At 34.7% G+C, this 15177-nt stretch overlaps 1 protein-coding gene and 1 pseudogene across 1 annotated transcript in view; one reads left to right on the forward strand and one right to left on the reverse strand.

Annotated features, from left to right (window-relative positions):
- Positions 1–964: 964 nt before the first annotated feature.
- Positions 965–15177, reverse strand: part of LOC145245595 (protein FAM200C-like) — a 45504-nt gene continuing 31291 nt past the window's right edge. The window contains exon 2 of the mRNA XM_080107169.1: positions 965–1047. Coding sequence (XP_079963295.1) covers positions 965–1047 — 83 coding nt within the window. The remainder of the gene's footprint in view (positions 1048–15177) is intronic.
- Positions 10777–10894, forward strand: LOC145246383 (5S ribosomal RNA; annotated as a pseudogene).

Consider the following 15177-nt stretch of genomic DNA (forward strand, 5'->3'; position numbering starts at 1 on the left):
AGGCTACTACAAACCTACCCATTCACTACGCTGACATCATCGGCACCAGCAAAGGCACATTGATCAAAGCCATTCGCATACCAGTAAATGTCCAGTTTCGCAACATCCGATCGCTCAAGCCTTGGAAACAGAAGTCGACTCTAAAATTAAACGCATGGTGAATGAGGGAATCATTGAAAACTGCAGCGACCCCAAAGGCTTTGACAGTCCAGTATTCGCTGTACGCAAGAAAACGGACCAATTCGCGAAGTTTCTAATGTAAAAAACAACCTTCAAAAAGGTCTTAGTTGATCTTAACCTTTACCTAATGCCAAGGATCAACCATTTGTTCAACAAAATCGGCAAAGGCAATGTATACTCTGCTTCCCTCGATCAAATCAAAATTGACAAGCAGGACCGATACAGCACGGAATTTACGTGGAAGAACAAGTGTTATCAAGACACACGTCTGGTTTTCGGTCCTACGTCTTCCGAACAAAACTTCTCCCGTTCCACAACAAAATCCCTAGCCACCGTCACGTTCCGTGACAACGTTTCGTCCTATATCGACAACTTTGTCCGAGCTAGGGCATTTAAAGAGTATATGCTCTCCCTCGAACAACTTTGTACTACCCTCCATAAATTCGGACTGAAGTTGAACCCAAAAAAATGCTCCTTCCTCACACCCAAGGAAAATTTATCGGATGTATAATAAATAGTGAAGGATCCGAGGTCGATCCTGAATACGTCCATGCCATCAGAGAGATGAAGCCCCCACCATAAAAAAGAATTACAAAGCCTTATCGGCCAGCTAGTATAAATCAGATAGTTCCTTGAAACACGTCTGCAAGAACAAATCAGGTCAAACATGTTCTCCAAACTCATGGCTCCCATGACACGAACTCAATAAGGTTAATACACCATTTATCTGTACAGAGAATGCCGACAGATCCTTAAAAAGAAATATCTCCTCACCATTCATCATCTAGTTCCTGGGCTTCTCCGAACTCTTCACACTCATTACCGACGCCAGCGACGTCACATGTGGAGCAATCTTAATACAAGATGCTGACAAGGAAAAAAAAAACGAAAAAAAAAAAAAACGTCGTAGCAATCTGATGTAAAATGGGGGGGGGTTCACCTCAAATACACAAACGGAATGTTCAAGAAAGATTATCGCTACAGTCCTCTGTCTCTTGTCTCTACTCTCGTTGCCTTCTCTCTTGGCTGATCGGGAATAATCTCCCAGCACCCAGAAATGAACATCGTTTTATAGGTTCCATCTTCACGCACACACGAGATTATGCGAGAACGGACGAAATAAAAATGCTGGCCGCCATGTTTGTTCTTCCTTTTCTTCGCCTGAACTCACTCGCTGAGCACCCACGGTAAGACTTCTCTTTCTTGTTTCTAACCGCCATACATTCAACTCCAAAGAACAGAACTGGTTCACGACGGAACAAAAGGCATATATCGAAATTATTTCGTACGCAACCGCCCTTTCGTTATCTTCACCGACCACAAATTGTTGATATATCTGCACCAACGAAAATTCAATAATGCCAAAATACGGAGAATAAATCTCATGCTATAAATAAATTCATCTGGTTCTCGATTGATTAACTGTGTCTAACTATGTCGGATATATACTCGAGAGTCAAAACAATGATAAGAATGTTCCCTTGTCATAGTCCTAATTATGACTTCAGAGCAACAGCCGACATTAATTTTGTTAATGTAACGGTATGTTTGCAAGTTCGCATTTTTGATGAGGCAGAATATGTGTAGACATGTTTTGGTAAAAGTAGCCGCATGTATTGTCTATTTTGTATTGAGTGTTGACCATCGTCGACCATCGGTTGATGATTGTTTTTATTGTATCATAAAAAAATGACAATAGACATTCAGCGTAAAAGTATGGGAGAACAAAGGTTGGAAGAAGAAAAGGGAAGAATGAAAGGAAATAATTTAAAAAAAAATAATAATAAAAAACAACAACAACAACAACAACAAAAAGAATTTTTCTCCTAAGAAAAAGACTAACATTATCTGTTATAATTGTGGGCGACACAACCACAAAAGTTTTCAATGTAGATACAAAAATTTCAAAGAGGACTCCATCAAAAATATGAAGAGCTCCACTAGTAAACATACATTTTTATTTTCATGTACGTCGGACACTTCAACAAACAGTAATAACATTATTATGGATTGTGGGACCACTGCACTGCACATGTAATCACGAAAGAATCTGATTTTATCAATTTTGTTTTCAGCTTAACCCCCATGCCCTTTCAAACACGAGAAATCGGCGCCTGGTTCACCGCACCAAAATGGAACTGCTGAAAGATTGTGGCGGACTCTTATTGAAATAGCAAGATGTCTACTTATTGAATCAAAACTCCCCCAAACTATGTAGTAATAGCGACAGATCTTTTATAGTGGGGCAGATTATCTCAATATTCCACAGGAATCTTTCATTTTGTGATACAAGCCCCAACATTGGCACAAATGACGTTCAGAACATGCATTTTAAGAAAAGAACGTTAGCCATCAGAAAATGCCAGTTTTCAAGATGGCTGTAGAAGCAAGCCTTTTGACAAATTTCAATTTTGGTGCTTGTATCGCCAAGTGAAAAATTGTTTCAGCAATCTGCCCACTATAATAAATGACGAAGCAGAACCCCATATGAAATGTTCTGTGGTAAAAAAAAAACGACAACATAAATTTAAGCAGAATGCATATATTTGGTTCTACTTGCTTCGCAGTCATACATAGGTAAAAGTAAATTAAATATTAAAAGTGATATATATATATATACAGAGAGAGAGAGAGAGAGAGAGAGAGAGAGAGAGAGAGAGAGAGAGAGAGAGAGAGAGAGAGGGGATGTCTTTCTTCGGTGTTTGCTGGGTTCTCTCTGCTGACTGGCTATGATTCTCAAAAGGGCTAAAATGTTTCTCAGGGGGACAGATGGAATCAATACCCCTGAATTAATATGCCTTGAAAGCCGATTGGTCAGTGTGTGGCCAAATTGCTTAGCAGGGACATTGATCTGCAAGAAAAAACTAATCTTTATTTTATTCATGATTGCTACAAACTAGGATAGATTTTGCTTCCCTATAATGTTCTTCTAGTTGTTGTCAGATGAGATATAACGAGGGTCTAACCACGACCACCGAGATATAGAAGGCCTGTTAACTGAAAAATGTCTGCAAGCAATGTAGGTAAGATTTGTCAGACTGTTAGACTTTCAGTACTATATGAGGGCCATTTGAAAAAGAGCAAAACATATTTTTAAATAGGAACACAGTTCGATTAATACCGAAACTGAACTTTATTCAATACAAAATATAAATATTATGTAAAATAAAGTAATTTTAAAGCAATATACAATTTAATACTAATAAAACTGAATTATGAATTTAGGGAACAAACAATTAAAGAAACATTAAACACAAATATGTTTTGGGTCTTCGGAACAAGTGTTAACGAGCATCTCCCCCCCTCTCTGGCTTTCTTACTCTTTCTATTTTCTCTTTCTGTGTCTCTATAAAAGAATAGAGAGGGAGAGAGGGAGAGAGAGAGAGAGAGAGAGAGAGGTGAGTAAACGTGGAGGTAGACACGTTTACCAGAACCAAAGGTCAGCTGACCAAATTACGTATGTGTGACGTGGTTGGCTAGATCTGAGAGATTTGATTTGAGCTTTGAAGAAGACAGACGTTTTTCCGTGGTCTCCCCCTCTTAACTGGGGAGGGGGGAGACTAACACTGACGTGTGTGAAGAAGAGCCCACACAAGCAGATTTCACTTTACACCTGCTGCAGGACCTCTGGGGAAAGTGAAATAAAAAACTATAAAACACATTCATCGTCTTGGAGTGATAAATCTTCGTCAAACAGGTATCAAGTCTCCCTCCAGGATGAGAAATTTCCAGATGATTCAACAGCGAGAAGCAGAGGTAGGTTCAGAAATTACATGTCACACACACGATTCCCTTTATGATAATCAAACACGCAACCATTTATATTAGAGACAATCATACGCACACGGAATCTTTGATGTTATACAGTGTATACACCCAAACGTAAAAAGTGTCCCTAAATGAAGAACTCTATATAACATATTCAAATGTAACGAAAGCTCAATTTGGTCCCCCTCAAGGATAACCTCGATGATAACGAATATATAACATATTCAATTTGGTGCTCGTCGACCAGTCGCATCACCGATGCGATAATCGAACCTGTGTTTAAGAAAATACAACGTGGAAGCATGGAGATTTAGTGTCAAGAAAAAAGAAATAGACTAAAAAAAAAAGAAGAAAAAAAAGGACAAGAAAAACAATAAAATGAATGGAAAAAAAAAGAAAAAGAAAGAACAGTAGAAAAAAATACAAATCAACATACACACAACGTAGGGTCCATTAAAAAACTAGGCGAATTAGAAAAATAATTAAGAAAAAAAAAAAAAAAGAAAAGCAATACACACGTACAACCTTTTCACAAAGAAAGAAAAGGAAGACATACAGACACACCGATGTAAAAGTTTATATATAAAAAATAGTACAAAAAAAATGTTTATCGTATTGGGAATTAGCTCGTTATGAACGAAGAAAAATATCACTTAATGTAAAAGTTAGAAGGGAAAAACAAAGAATGAGTCTTTCAGTTTACCAAAAAGATATCACAAATATGTTGTTATGAATATTTTGTGTCATTTTTAAACTGTGAACTAAGCGTAACTTTTAAGGAAAAACAATATGTACTTTTGATGAAAAACAATGGATAGGTTCTGAAATGTGATTTTTTTTCCTTTTTTTCACTAATTGTACGATTTTATTTCTTAGGAATTTTTTTTTTCTGACATGGACAATTTTAGTTCCATCGAGTTGTCTGAGACTTTATAAGTGAGTCATTTTATTTTATTTTAGAAACGACTGTATTTTAATTGTAAATGTCTAGGTATTTTTTTTTTTGTAAACGACTGTGATTTTTCTTTAATTTTGAATTCTGTGGAATGGTAAAAGATGATGCACTATGCAGCCGACCTAGTTGATGACGTGGTCAAATGGGTTTCCATGAATCTGTGTTTTGTTATTTGGAATTTTGTTGTTAGTGAGATGGGACTTTGTGATTGCTTATAGGATGTTTTTGTATTTTTTAATTTATTATTTTTATGTAATTGATGTGTTGTCAAACGGTATTGGCAGAATTTTCTTGTTCTTTGACATGTATTTTTTTTTCGCAGAATGGTGAGGTGAAATCTTTGCTTGTGGGGTCTATTGAAAGAATGATTAATAAAAGAAAGAACGTGTTGTTAATTAATTAATTAATAATCATAATAGTAATAATAAAATTGGGAAAAAGAGAAAGAAATAAGATTTAAACAGTGTAATAAATAATAATAATAATAATAATAATAATAATAATAATAATAATAATAATAAAAAGTTTCGGAAGAGTCAAAGGTTCAGTCGGTATTAATTTCAATTTTCGAAAAGTAGAATAAATGTTCTATTCGACATGAGTGACGTTTTGACCACATAAGTAAGGGGGAAAAAGGGATAAATATAGGGTTAAATAAACTATATGAAGAAATGAAAGAAAAAAGTGGGGCGTGAATGGAATTTAATTTCTGTGGCAAGCATGTTAGAATTTTGGAGAGGTGTTGAATTACATGGGTAGTTATTAATTTCATTATTCTCGGGAAATGATTCGAATTTTATTTTTTTATCGTAATTTCTGTTGATTTCGAGTAGAATCAACATGGAGCAAGTTTGAGTACTTCATGTGTGGAAATCCGATGTTTTCCGTGAAGCTATGTGTCTTCAAGGCAGGTTGCGCTTACCGACTTTGGAAAAAAAAAGTTTTTTCTGACATAGCAGTAAACGGAATGTATTCTGTCCAGCGTGAGCGGATCTAGTTGTAATCAACTTCAGAGAGCAAATGAAATGCCCTCTGACATGGCGTAAGGGGCAGAGGGGGTGCAATGGCTGACGTGGCCATTATGTTACGAATCGCTCAAGAGAAGATGAATGAAATATGTATGCAAGTACTTAGGAAAATAGAAGGCTACCCACCATATGGAATGTTAAGAGGTTTTTTGTTTCCCACAAAATACTAGTAATAAGAGTAGGCTTATGATGAATAGGATAAGGCTTGGGATGGAAAAATATTTTAAAGTGTAAAAAAAAAAAAAAAAAAAAAACCATGCTGGGTGAATTTAATTGGTATTATTAAATTAAATTATTTTAGAATAGATTTGGTTGGTTTAGTTATATTTTAGGGACGTTTAGCGCGTAGTTGCATTTTTTTTCATGAGAATTACAAGGCGATTAGGCTGTAGAAAGCAGTTTTTTCTGTTGTTTTATTTTTTTTTATAAGCCACGGTATTGTCACAAATTAGAAAATTTGGCAGGGGAAATACTATTTTAGAGTAATGAGTACCCTGTTAAAACAATACTAGTGGTTCCAGTGAGTTGGAAGATGCCACGTAGGCCCAAGCAACGGCAATAAGTCTTGTCCAACAAAAGTCTGGCGTGCGAGGTCGCGATAATTCCTCAGGGTACGGAGCGACTGGACAGTCGGTACCAAGCCTAATCACGGGGAGATAGAAGAAAGGGAAAGATGCAGATTACGTAAGGGACAAGATAGAGCCTTATTATTTTTTTTAATTTTTTTAGAGGAAAGTGTGAGGGATATCTAGGTTGGAATCTTGGGACTTGCTGGGAATGCGGAAAAATCACAAAGGGAAAGCTACTTAGTTAGAAATCGATGCGCAAGTAAGCTTTGGCGCATTAGTTAGGGAGTGATGATTCCGTATCTTGTCGGGTTCCAGGAACTCAAACAGGCTCCGAGTGAATCAGTGTGAAGGCGTATCTTGGCTTAGACCAACCAAGGGAGTTAGTAGAAGAGCTTTGTGAAGTCCCGAAGTAGTAGATAGAATAGAGCAAAGCTCCAGTAATAGGACCACTCAGAGAAAGACGTCAGGGCATTACAGTAAAGGAAAAAAAACTGGGACTTAGGCCTATGCTGAAAGTCGAGAACGCGAGTGAGATGGTTGGGTCGGTAGAGCATCAGACTTTTAATCTGAGGGTCTGGGGTTCGAGTCCCCATGCGATAAAGCTACCACCAACATGGAGCATCCGACGTTCTGGTCGTAATTGCGATATGCTGGCCCCATTTCGAAAAAGTGATCGAAAATGGAGTCTCCATTTGTTTGGCCAAGTGGTCCAAATAAAGAGCAGAGTCAGTGGAAAATATCCAACAATGCGACCGCCTAGACAAGATGTATATCTGCAAAGCTGTATCTTTGTCTAACTTGGAAGCAAGTTAATGTCGAGGAGAGACTTTCGAGAAGCAGCAGAAGGGTTGATAGTGTAGTAGAAGAGTACTAGTGCCTGATCTTTCTTGGAAAAGGGGTGAGTCCGGAAAGTGAAAGAATAAAGATGTACTTCGGACATAATTATTTTTTTTAGTTAGTTAGTTATTAAAAATGTATGGCTTGCCATACATTTTGATAAAAAAGGGGTGGAGGAATGTTAACGAGCATCTCCCCCCCCCCTCTCTGGCTTTCTTACTCTTTCTATTTTCTCTTTCTGTGTCTCTATAAGAGAATAGAGAGGGAGAGAGGGAGAGAGAGAGAGAGGTGAGTAAACGTGGAGGTAGACACGTTTACCAGAACCAAAGGTCAGCTGACCAAATTACGTATGTGTGACGTGGTTGGCTAGATCTGAGAGATTTGATTTGAGCTTTGAAGAAGACGGACGTTTTTCCGTGGTCTCCCCCTCTTAACTGGGGAGGGGGGAGACTAACACTGACGTGTGTGAAGAAGAGCCCACACAAGCAGATTTCACTTTACACCTGCTGCAGGACCTCTGGGGAAAGTGAAATAAAAAACTATAAAACACATTCATCGTCTTGGAGTGATAAATCTTCGTCAAACAGGTATCAAGTCTCCCTCCAGGATGAGAAATTTCCAGATGATTCAACAGCGAGAAGCAGAGGTAGGTTCAGAAATTACATGTCATACACACGATTCCCTTTATGATAATCAAACACACAACCATTTATATTAGAGACAATCATACGCACACGGAATCTTTGATGTTATACAGTGTATACACCCAAACGTAAAAAGTGTCCCTAAATGAAGAACTCTATATAACATATTCAAATGTAACGAAAGCTCAATTTGGTCCCCCTCAAGGATAACCTCAATGAAGAACGAATATATAACACAAGATCACAGTGTAGTATCTGTTTTGATGCCACACTTCACCTTTTCTGTCCTCGAGGTGGAGGAGAAATTTTTCATGACTGAGATTATTTTTGTTCCTATCCAGAGTGCCCCTTATTGGGAAGCTGGATTTACTCTACAAGATTATATGCTTAAATATTTAAATAACTATTACTTTAAATACAGAAATTTAAAGTTTTGGTTTTCTGTTCTACTATGTCCATTTTTTCCCCATGTTTTTTATCAAAATTTGTAGCGTTTTAGTTGTCTCACAGGCCATCATCAGTGATCGCTCACTGGCAGTAACCTGTGATGTTCCCTGTAGACCAAGTGACAACAAGTCTCCCCAGATTTTCAGTGTTCTCCACCTCTTGACCACTTGTACAGATGATGTCATATTATCGCAACAGCTGCTGTCACTGATTTCTCGTGTTTCCTGGGATTTGGATGATTAAATGCCTCCCCACGGTACCAGATTTAAACTGCACACTTTCAGTGGAGATTTGGTTAGTACTCTCCCACCTCGGTCTTTCCATCCTCCCTGACCAATCGATATTATTTACACCAATTATTATTATTATTATTATTATTATTATTATTATTATTATTATTATTATTATTATTATAAGGGTGCTTGTGCAGTGTACGCACGTGTATTTTAAATATTATTTCCAAGTTAAATTAAATTTTGGGTTTGAATTACTGTACACAGATTCGAAAAAGTTGTCAAAAAACAAATATAAACAAATAGATGTTATCAAATGCAAGATAAGTTACTTTTCTACCTAACGATATTTTTTAGTGTTTTTATATAATGTAACATGTTTATTTTGTATAATTTTTAGAATCTGTGTTTAGTAAACAAACCCCCCAAAAAAGATACCGAAAAAATTTAAGAGTTTGTATTATAAAATAATATTAGAAAGACACTCAATATATGTCAACCTATGTCAGGGTAACATATATTGAGTGAATTTTTAACAGTATTTTGTATAGTTTTTTAGTTTGAACTTCTTTTTCCAAACTCAACGTATTCAACAGCGAGCTCGCCGCCATTTGTCTTTTTCAAATATATCGATGAGCACTATGATTTTCGAACCGAATAAACATTTTACATTAAATACACTAAAAACTTATCCAGTTAGATAGAAACGTAATTTATGTTGTCTTTGATGACATTTGTATTTTTTGACAACTTTTTCGAATCTATGGTAACCCCCCTTTTTTCATTAAATTGTTAGGTGAAAGTGCAAAATAGTTAGAAAGCCCGCTTTTTCTAAATAATATTTCAGCACGGTACAAACAACATTTATTTATAAGATAAAACAAGAAAATATTGGGTTTGTATTACTATACACATAGATTCGAAAAAGTGGTCAAAAATCAAATATATACCAAATAAATGTTATCAAACGCAAGATAAGTTACTCTTTTACCTATCTGGAAAGACTTTTAGCGTGTAAAGCGTGTAATCGCTTTGAAAATCATACAATGTTTATCGATATATTTTAAAAAGAAAAATGTCGACATGCTCGCTATTGAACTCGGTAAGTTTGGGAAAATGAGTTAAAACAAACAAATTACACAAAATACTGTTAGAAAACCACCAAATATATGTCCGCCTATATCACGGTAACATATATTGAGCGAGTTTTTAAAAGTATTTTGTATATTTTTTTGTTTAAACTTGTTTTCCCAAACTTACCGTGTGCAACAGCAAGCATGCCGCCGAATAAACATTTTACATTAAATAAAAACACTAAAAAATTATCAAGTTTGATAGAAAAGTAACTTATCTTGCCTTTGATAACATTTATTTGTTATATATTTGTTTTTTTTACAACTTTTTCGAATCTATGTGTATAGTAAAACAAACCCTGAATTTTTAATTAATTTGTGTTGTTCGCATGTCTCAGGAGAGAATAAAAAATTCCTTTTTCATTTTCCGTTTCAGTCATGTAAATTGTTTACAGCTAAAATATTATAAAAAACAAAAACTTGAAGTTTTAAATATATTTCAAAGAAATAAATTACGCCTGGTGCTAAAATATTGAAAATTCATCGATCATAAAAAAAAAACTGTCGTAAATATGCTAACTTTAAAATATTTGGAAATACTCAGTGAAAAGTTTTATTCATTATTAAAAGAGCGGACTGAAAAATATTATATAAAATTGTTTGTTTTGCAGTAAAAAAAAAAAATAAATAAAATGAAATATTCGACTTTCTCCGATAGAAATAAAAGTTAAAAAACGAGTTCACTTACTATATTTTGTTAAATTAAAATCATCCCAATGTGCAATTATAATAATTATCCAAATGAAGAATTGTTCTTTCTCTTTAGAAGAACATACATGGACATTCGGTAACACAGCCATATTTTTATGCATTTTAGCGTGACTACGTGGTTGAACACTGGAAACTTTCTATACCTACAAGTTGATCAGGAAGTGACGTTATGCTGTCATGTTCACTGGCCTACTCTCTCGGTGGTGGTGGTCTAACACCCTTGTCTAGAATGTCCGTATATTGTTACATATTTCCTCACTGATGCAGTACCATATACAGCATAATCACGTTGACACACCGGTTCCTGTTAGATCACCCAAGTTAAGCATTGTTGAGCCTGGTCAGTACTAAAAGGGGTGACCATTTGGGAGTTCCAGGTGCTGTATATGCTCTCCGATTATCTTGGCATTGTTTTCAGTCGTCCTGGAGTTCTTGCTACTGGACTCAATCAATGTTAATTCAGGAGAGGTGTGGTTGGAGATTGCACAACACTTGCTTCATAATTATATGCCCAGCTATCCATTGTCTTTCGAGAAAAGAGGCAACTGCAGTACCGTGCAGATATCTTTTGATGCCAGTGTTGCATAGGAGGCATTCATATTGAGGAGACGGCGCTGATGAGGGGAGATGGAAGAGAGAAGTGAAATTTATACCTTTTACACTCTGTGGTTTCTTATTACATATATTGTATTGTAGAGAGGAGGGAGGGTGATCAGCTCTTTTAACACAAGAGAGGACAGTCATTACTTAGATGGAGAGGGGGGCACATTTCTTAGATGAATTATACACAAAGTTCATTATAAAGATGAGTGGGAACAATGTTTATATAAATGATTTCATATTACCTTCAATTTGGTAGAAAGCCGACACTAAGACGGCAGTTACAAAAATATGAGATGTTCTTTTATTCCATTTGACTGGTCACATCCAGGAATTCAAAGTTGTTTCTACATGTTTAATGTTCTAACTTTTCGCTTCTAAAAGGGGACCCTCCTCATGTTAGCTCTGTCGCCGTCGGACTCGACTGTGGACTCTTTCTGTCCGTCTCTCGTCTGTCCCCAATCTCAATAAAACTAGCAAACTACATTGAGAATTCATTTTCTGCTATGACGTCATGTATGGTTTCAAAACGTGCCACACACACGTAGAAACTAACGTGGCCTAAACACGCGTGGTTCGCACATGTCCAAACCATTTCTGCAGACAAAAAATTCTTACTAACCTATTTTTCGACCTAACTCATTTTTCAATATGTTTTTAATTTGCTATTGTTCGTCATTTTCTCTGACCGTATTTTAATACAGTTTTCATAAACAGAATTGAACAATTAAAATATCTTACAACAATATATCTAACTATTTTATGTGAAACTGAACAATGCGAATTCCTTTCTGAATCTATTTCCGAACCTTGCTTACAAGGTTCGAATCTCGGTCTATGTTATGTTTTTCTTACTTACAAGAAAAGGGTTTTTTTTCTTGTAACATTCCACCATTGCATGAAACTAAGACTAAATCTGGAGGTCCAATTTTCACAAACTGTACTCATTAAATTAGGCTATTATAGAAAAACTGGCTTAAAAACATTTAGATATGAAATGAGAATGAATAGGATACTATGATAAATAGTAATTAAAATTAGATACAATATGTAAAGGTAAATTGGAAGGATAATATACATGTAGATAATAGTAAAAAAAATATATGGGGCATTATGAAATAATGGGAACCAGTACAGAAGAGCCGATAATAAAAGAAAAAAAAGGAAAAAAAGAGAAGATAGATGAGAAAGTAGAGGAAGAGGTAGAGGAGATAGAAACAGAGAATAATGGACACGGAAATACATATATAAATAAATAAAAATAAAGCGATCTGAAAGTGAAGGAAATTAATTAGAAAAATGTTAAAAAAATATTCAAAATAAGGTAAGATATAAAATAAAATAAAATGACATAACAAGAAAATAAAATGATACAAATTCCAGGGAAGTCTTTAGTTTAGGGCTCCGGAAAGAGAAGAATATGGCAACTATTTAAAAAGCCAACAAGGTAAAAATGTGTGGAGCATCATGTCTTGGTACAATCCTGAAAGTATTTGTACAGTATAGACAAATTTTTTAGAATACCGATAGAATCCTGATGTGAAAAAAACTGACCCAGTTAGGAATTCTTAAAACAGGAAGGTAATTAATAGAATTCTTAAAACAGGAAGGTAATTAATAGAATTCTTAAAATGGGGTGGTAATTTATAGAATTCTTAGAACAGGAAGGTAATTAATAGAATTCTTAAAACAGGAAGGTAATTAATAGAATTCTTAAAATGGGAAAGTAATTAATAGAATTCTTAAAATGGGAATGTAATTAATAGAATTCTCAAAACAGGAAGGTAATTAATAGAATTCTTAAAATGGGAAATTAATTAATAGAATTCTTAAAATGGGAAGGTAATTAAAAGAATTCTTAAAACAGAAAGGTAATTAATAGAATTCTTAAAACAGGTAGATAATTAATAGAATTTTTAAAACAGAACAGTAATTAATAGAATTCGTAAAACAGGAAGGTAATTAATAGAATTTTTTAAACAGGAAGGTAATTAATAGAATTCTTAAAACAGGAAGGTAATGAATAGACTTCGTAAAACAGAAAGGTAATTAATAGAATTATTAAAACAGAAAGGTAATTAATAGAATTCTTAAAACAGGAAGATAATTAATAGAATTCTTAAAATGGGAAGGTAATTAATAGAATTCTTAAAACAGGATAGTAATTAATAGAATTCTTAAAATGGGGAGCCAATTAATAGAATTGTTAAAGCAGAAAGGTAATTAATGGAATTCTTAAAACAGAAAGGTAATTAATAGAATTATTAAAACAGGAAAGTAATGAATAGAATTCTTAAAACAGGAAGGTAATTAATAGAATTTTTAAAACAGAAAGGTAATTAATAGAATTCTTAAAACAGGAAGCTAATTAATACAATTCTTAAAATGGGAGGGTAATTTATAGAATTCTTAAAACAGGAAGGTAATTAATACAATTCTTAAAAAAGAAAGGTAATTAATAGAATTCTTAAAACATAAAGGTAATTAATAGAATTCTTAAAACAGGAAGGTAATTAATAGAATTCTACTTTATGTATTTTAGTGGAATGTTCTCTGATGAACATATAGCATTTGTGCCCCCTCGAAGTACATACCCCGGACTAACCATACAAGCAGCAAAATCACACACCTTAACTGTTGAAGTTCCTAGACGCCGGAAAGGTTTCTACTCTATTTTTTTTCTGTCTAGAAAAATCCAATCATTTGAGGCCCCTAGCGCCGCTCTGCGACTTTTAATTTCAGAAGAGATAGACTTTGAAAATATGGACAGACAGATGGCAGACAGATTGACAGACTGACAGACAGACTGACACACTGACAGAGACAGACCGACAGACAGACCAACAGACAGACATACAGCCCTTTACATATTAGATATTGGCACTTCCATTGAAAATTTAAATAAATTATTTTCTTTCGTCCACTCCTTTTATTTTCCAATCATTCAATCTACTTAAAATATTGTCTTCATGCAATGTTAGAAGCTGCCTTTCGTGTCTACGGTGTACTCATTAATCATGCATGTCAAATTCTTCTTATGGTAATTCGAACGACAAACGAATTACTGTCCTCTTAAAAACACAGATGTTGCTTTTATTTTTCAGACCTAAACTATACTTGTTATTCGCTTGCGTGGATCAAATAGAAAAAAAAATGCTCAACGATAAACATAAAACAAGAAATCGCCACCACATACGGATATTTAAAAACAAATCAATAATATCTAACATATAAAGTTATCGGAGTTTTTATGTTAGATGTAAATAATTTTTTTAAAAATCGATATTTGATTCTAACTAGCCAGTTATTTAATGTAAATTATCAACCTGTATCATTTGTTCATAAATTTGAAAATCCAAACTATTTCATCGATTACATATTATATCCGACCCAGCATTTCTTTTAGTAAGATAAACATTTTGCACATATTTACACGATATATTTCATTGGCTAATCATTTGTATAATTTAACCACAGAAATTCTTTCATTAAGGATTCTTGGGAAAATAATTAATTACAAGAAATGGAAGCTCATAACAATTAAACGGCGGTCACTTGAAAAAAATATGTAAGCGTGAGACACAAAATGACACACGCTATCGTATTAATATATAGATTAGGATATACAGAGATTTCGGTAGAGTTTAGATTGGGTAGGGATTTGGAATAATGTTTATCATGCAAAACGGACACACTCGTCTTGGAGGCAAAGTATGTAGCCCTTTTAGCTCAACATTTCGAAAATAATTTGTGCCAGTTATTTTAGTATCATATACAAGTAAGCATATACAAACGGCCAGTATATTTAAACATACACTTAGCCAGTATATGATGGACCCTCCTATTCGATGTATGAGGTCTGCCACAACAATCAAATTTGCTCGGAAATCCAAACAGATGATTTGTTTATAGTGGTGAAGGCTTTGTGCAGAACCAACTAACCTATTGGTACAACTGTCAATCTTTGTCGGTGCAATGGCAGCAGACCTCAGATTTTACATCAGAGACTTTCCTTCCCCCAGATACATGCCTTAATGAAAACTGTAGACACGACAAATAAGCATCAGCGAAA

Source organism: Euprymna scolopes, chromosome 23 (genome assembly GCF_053919585.1).
Source record: "Euprymna scolopes isolate OS-2025 chromosome 23, ASM5391958v1, whole genome shotgun sequence".
In the NCBI taxonomy this organism is placed as follows: Eukaryota; Metazoa; Mollusca; class Cephalopoda; order Sepiida; family Sepiolidae; genus Euprymna; species Euprymna scolopes.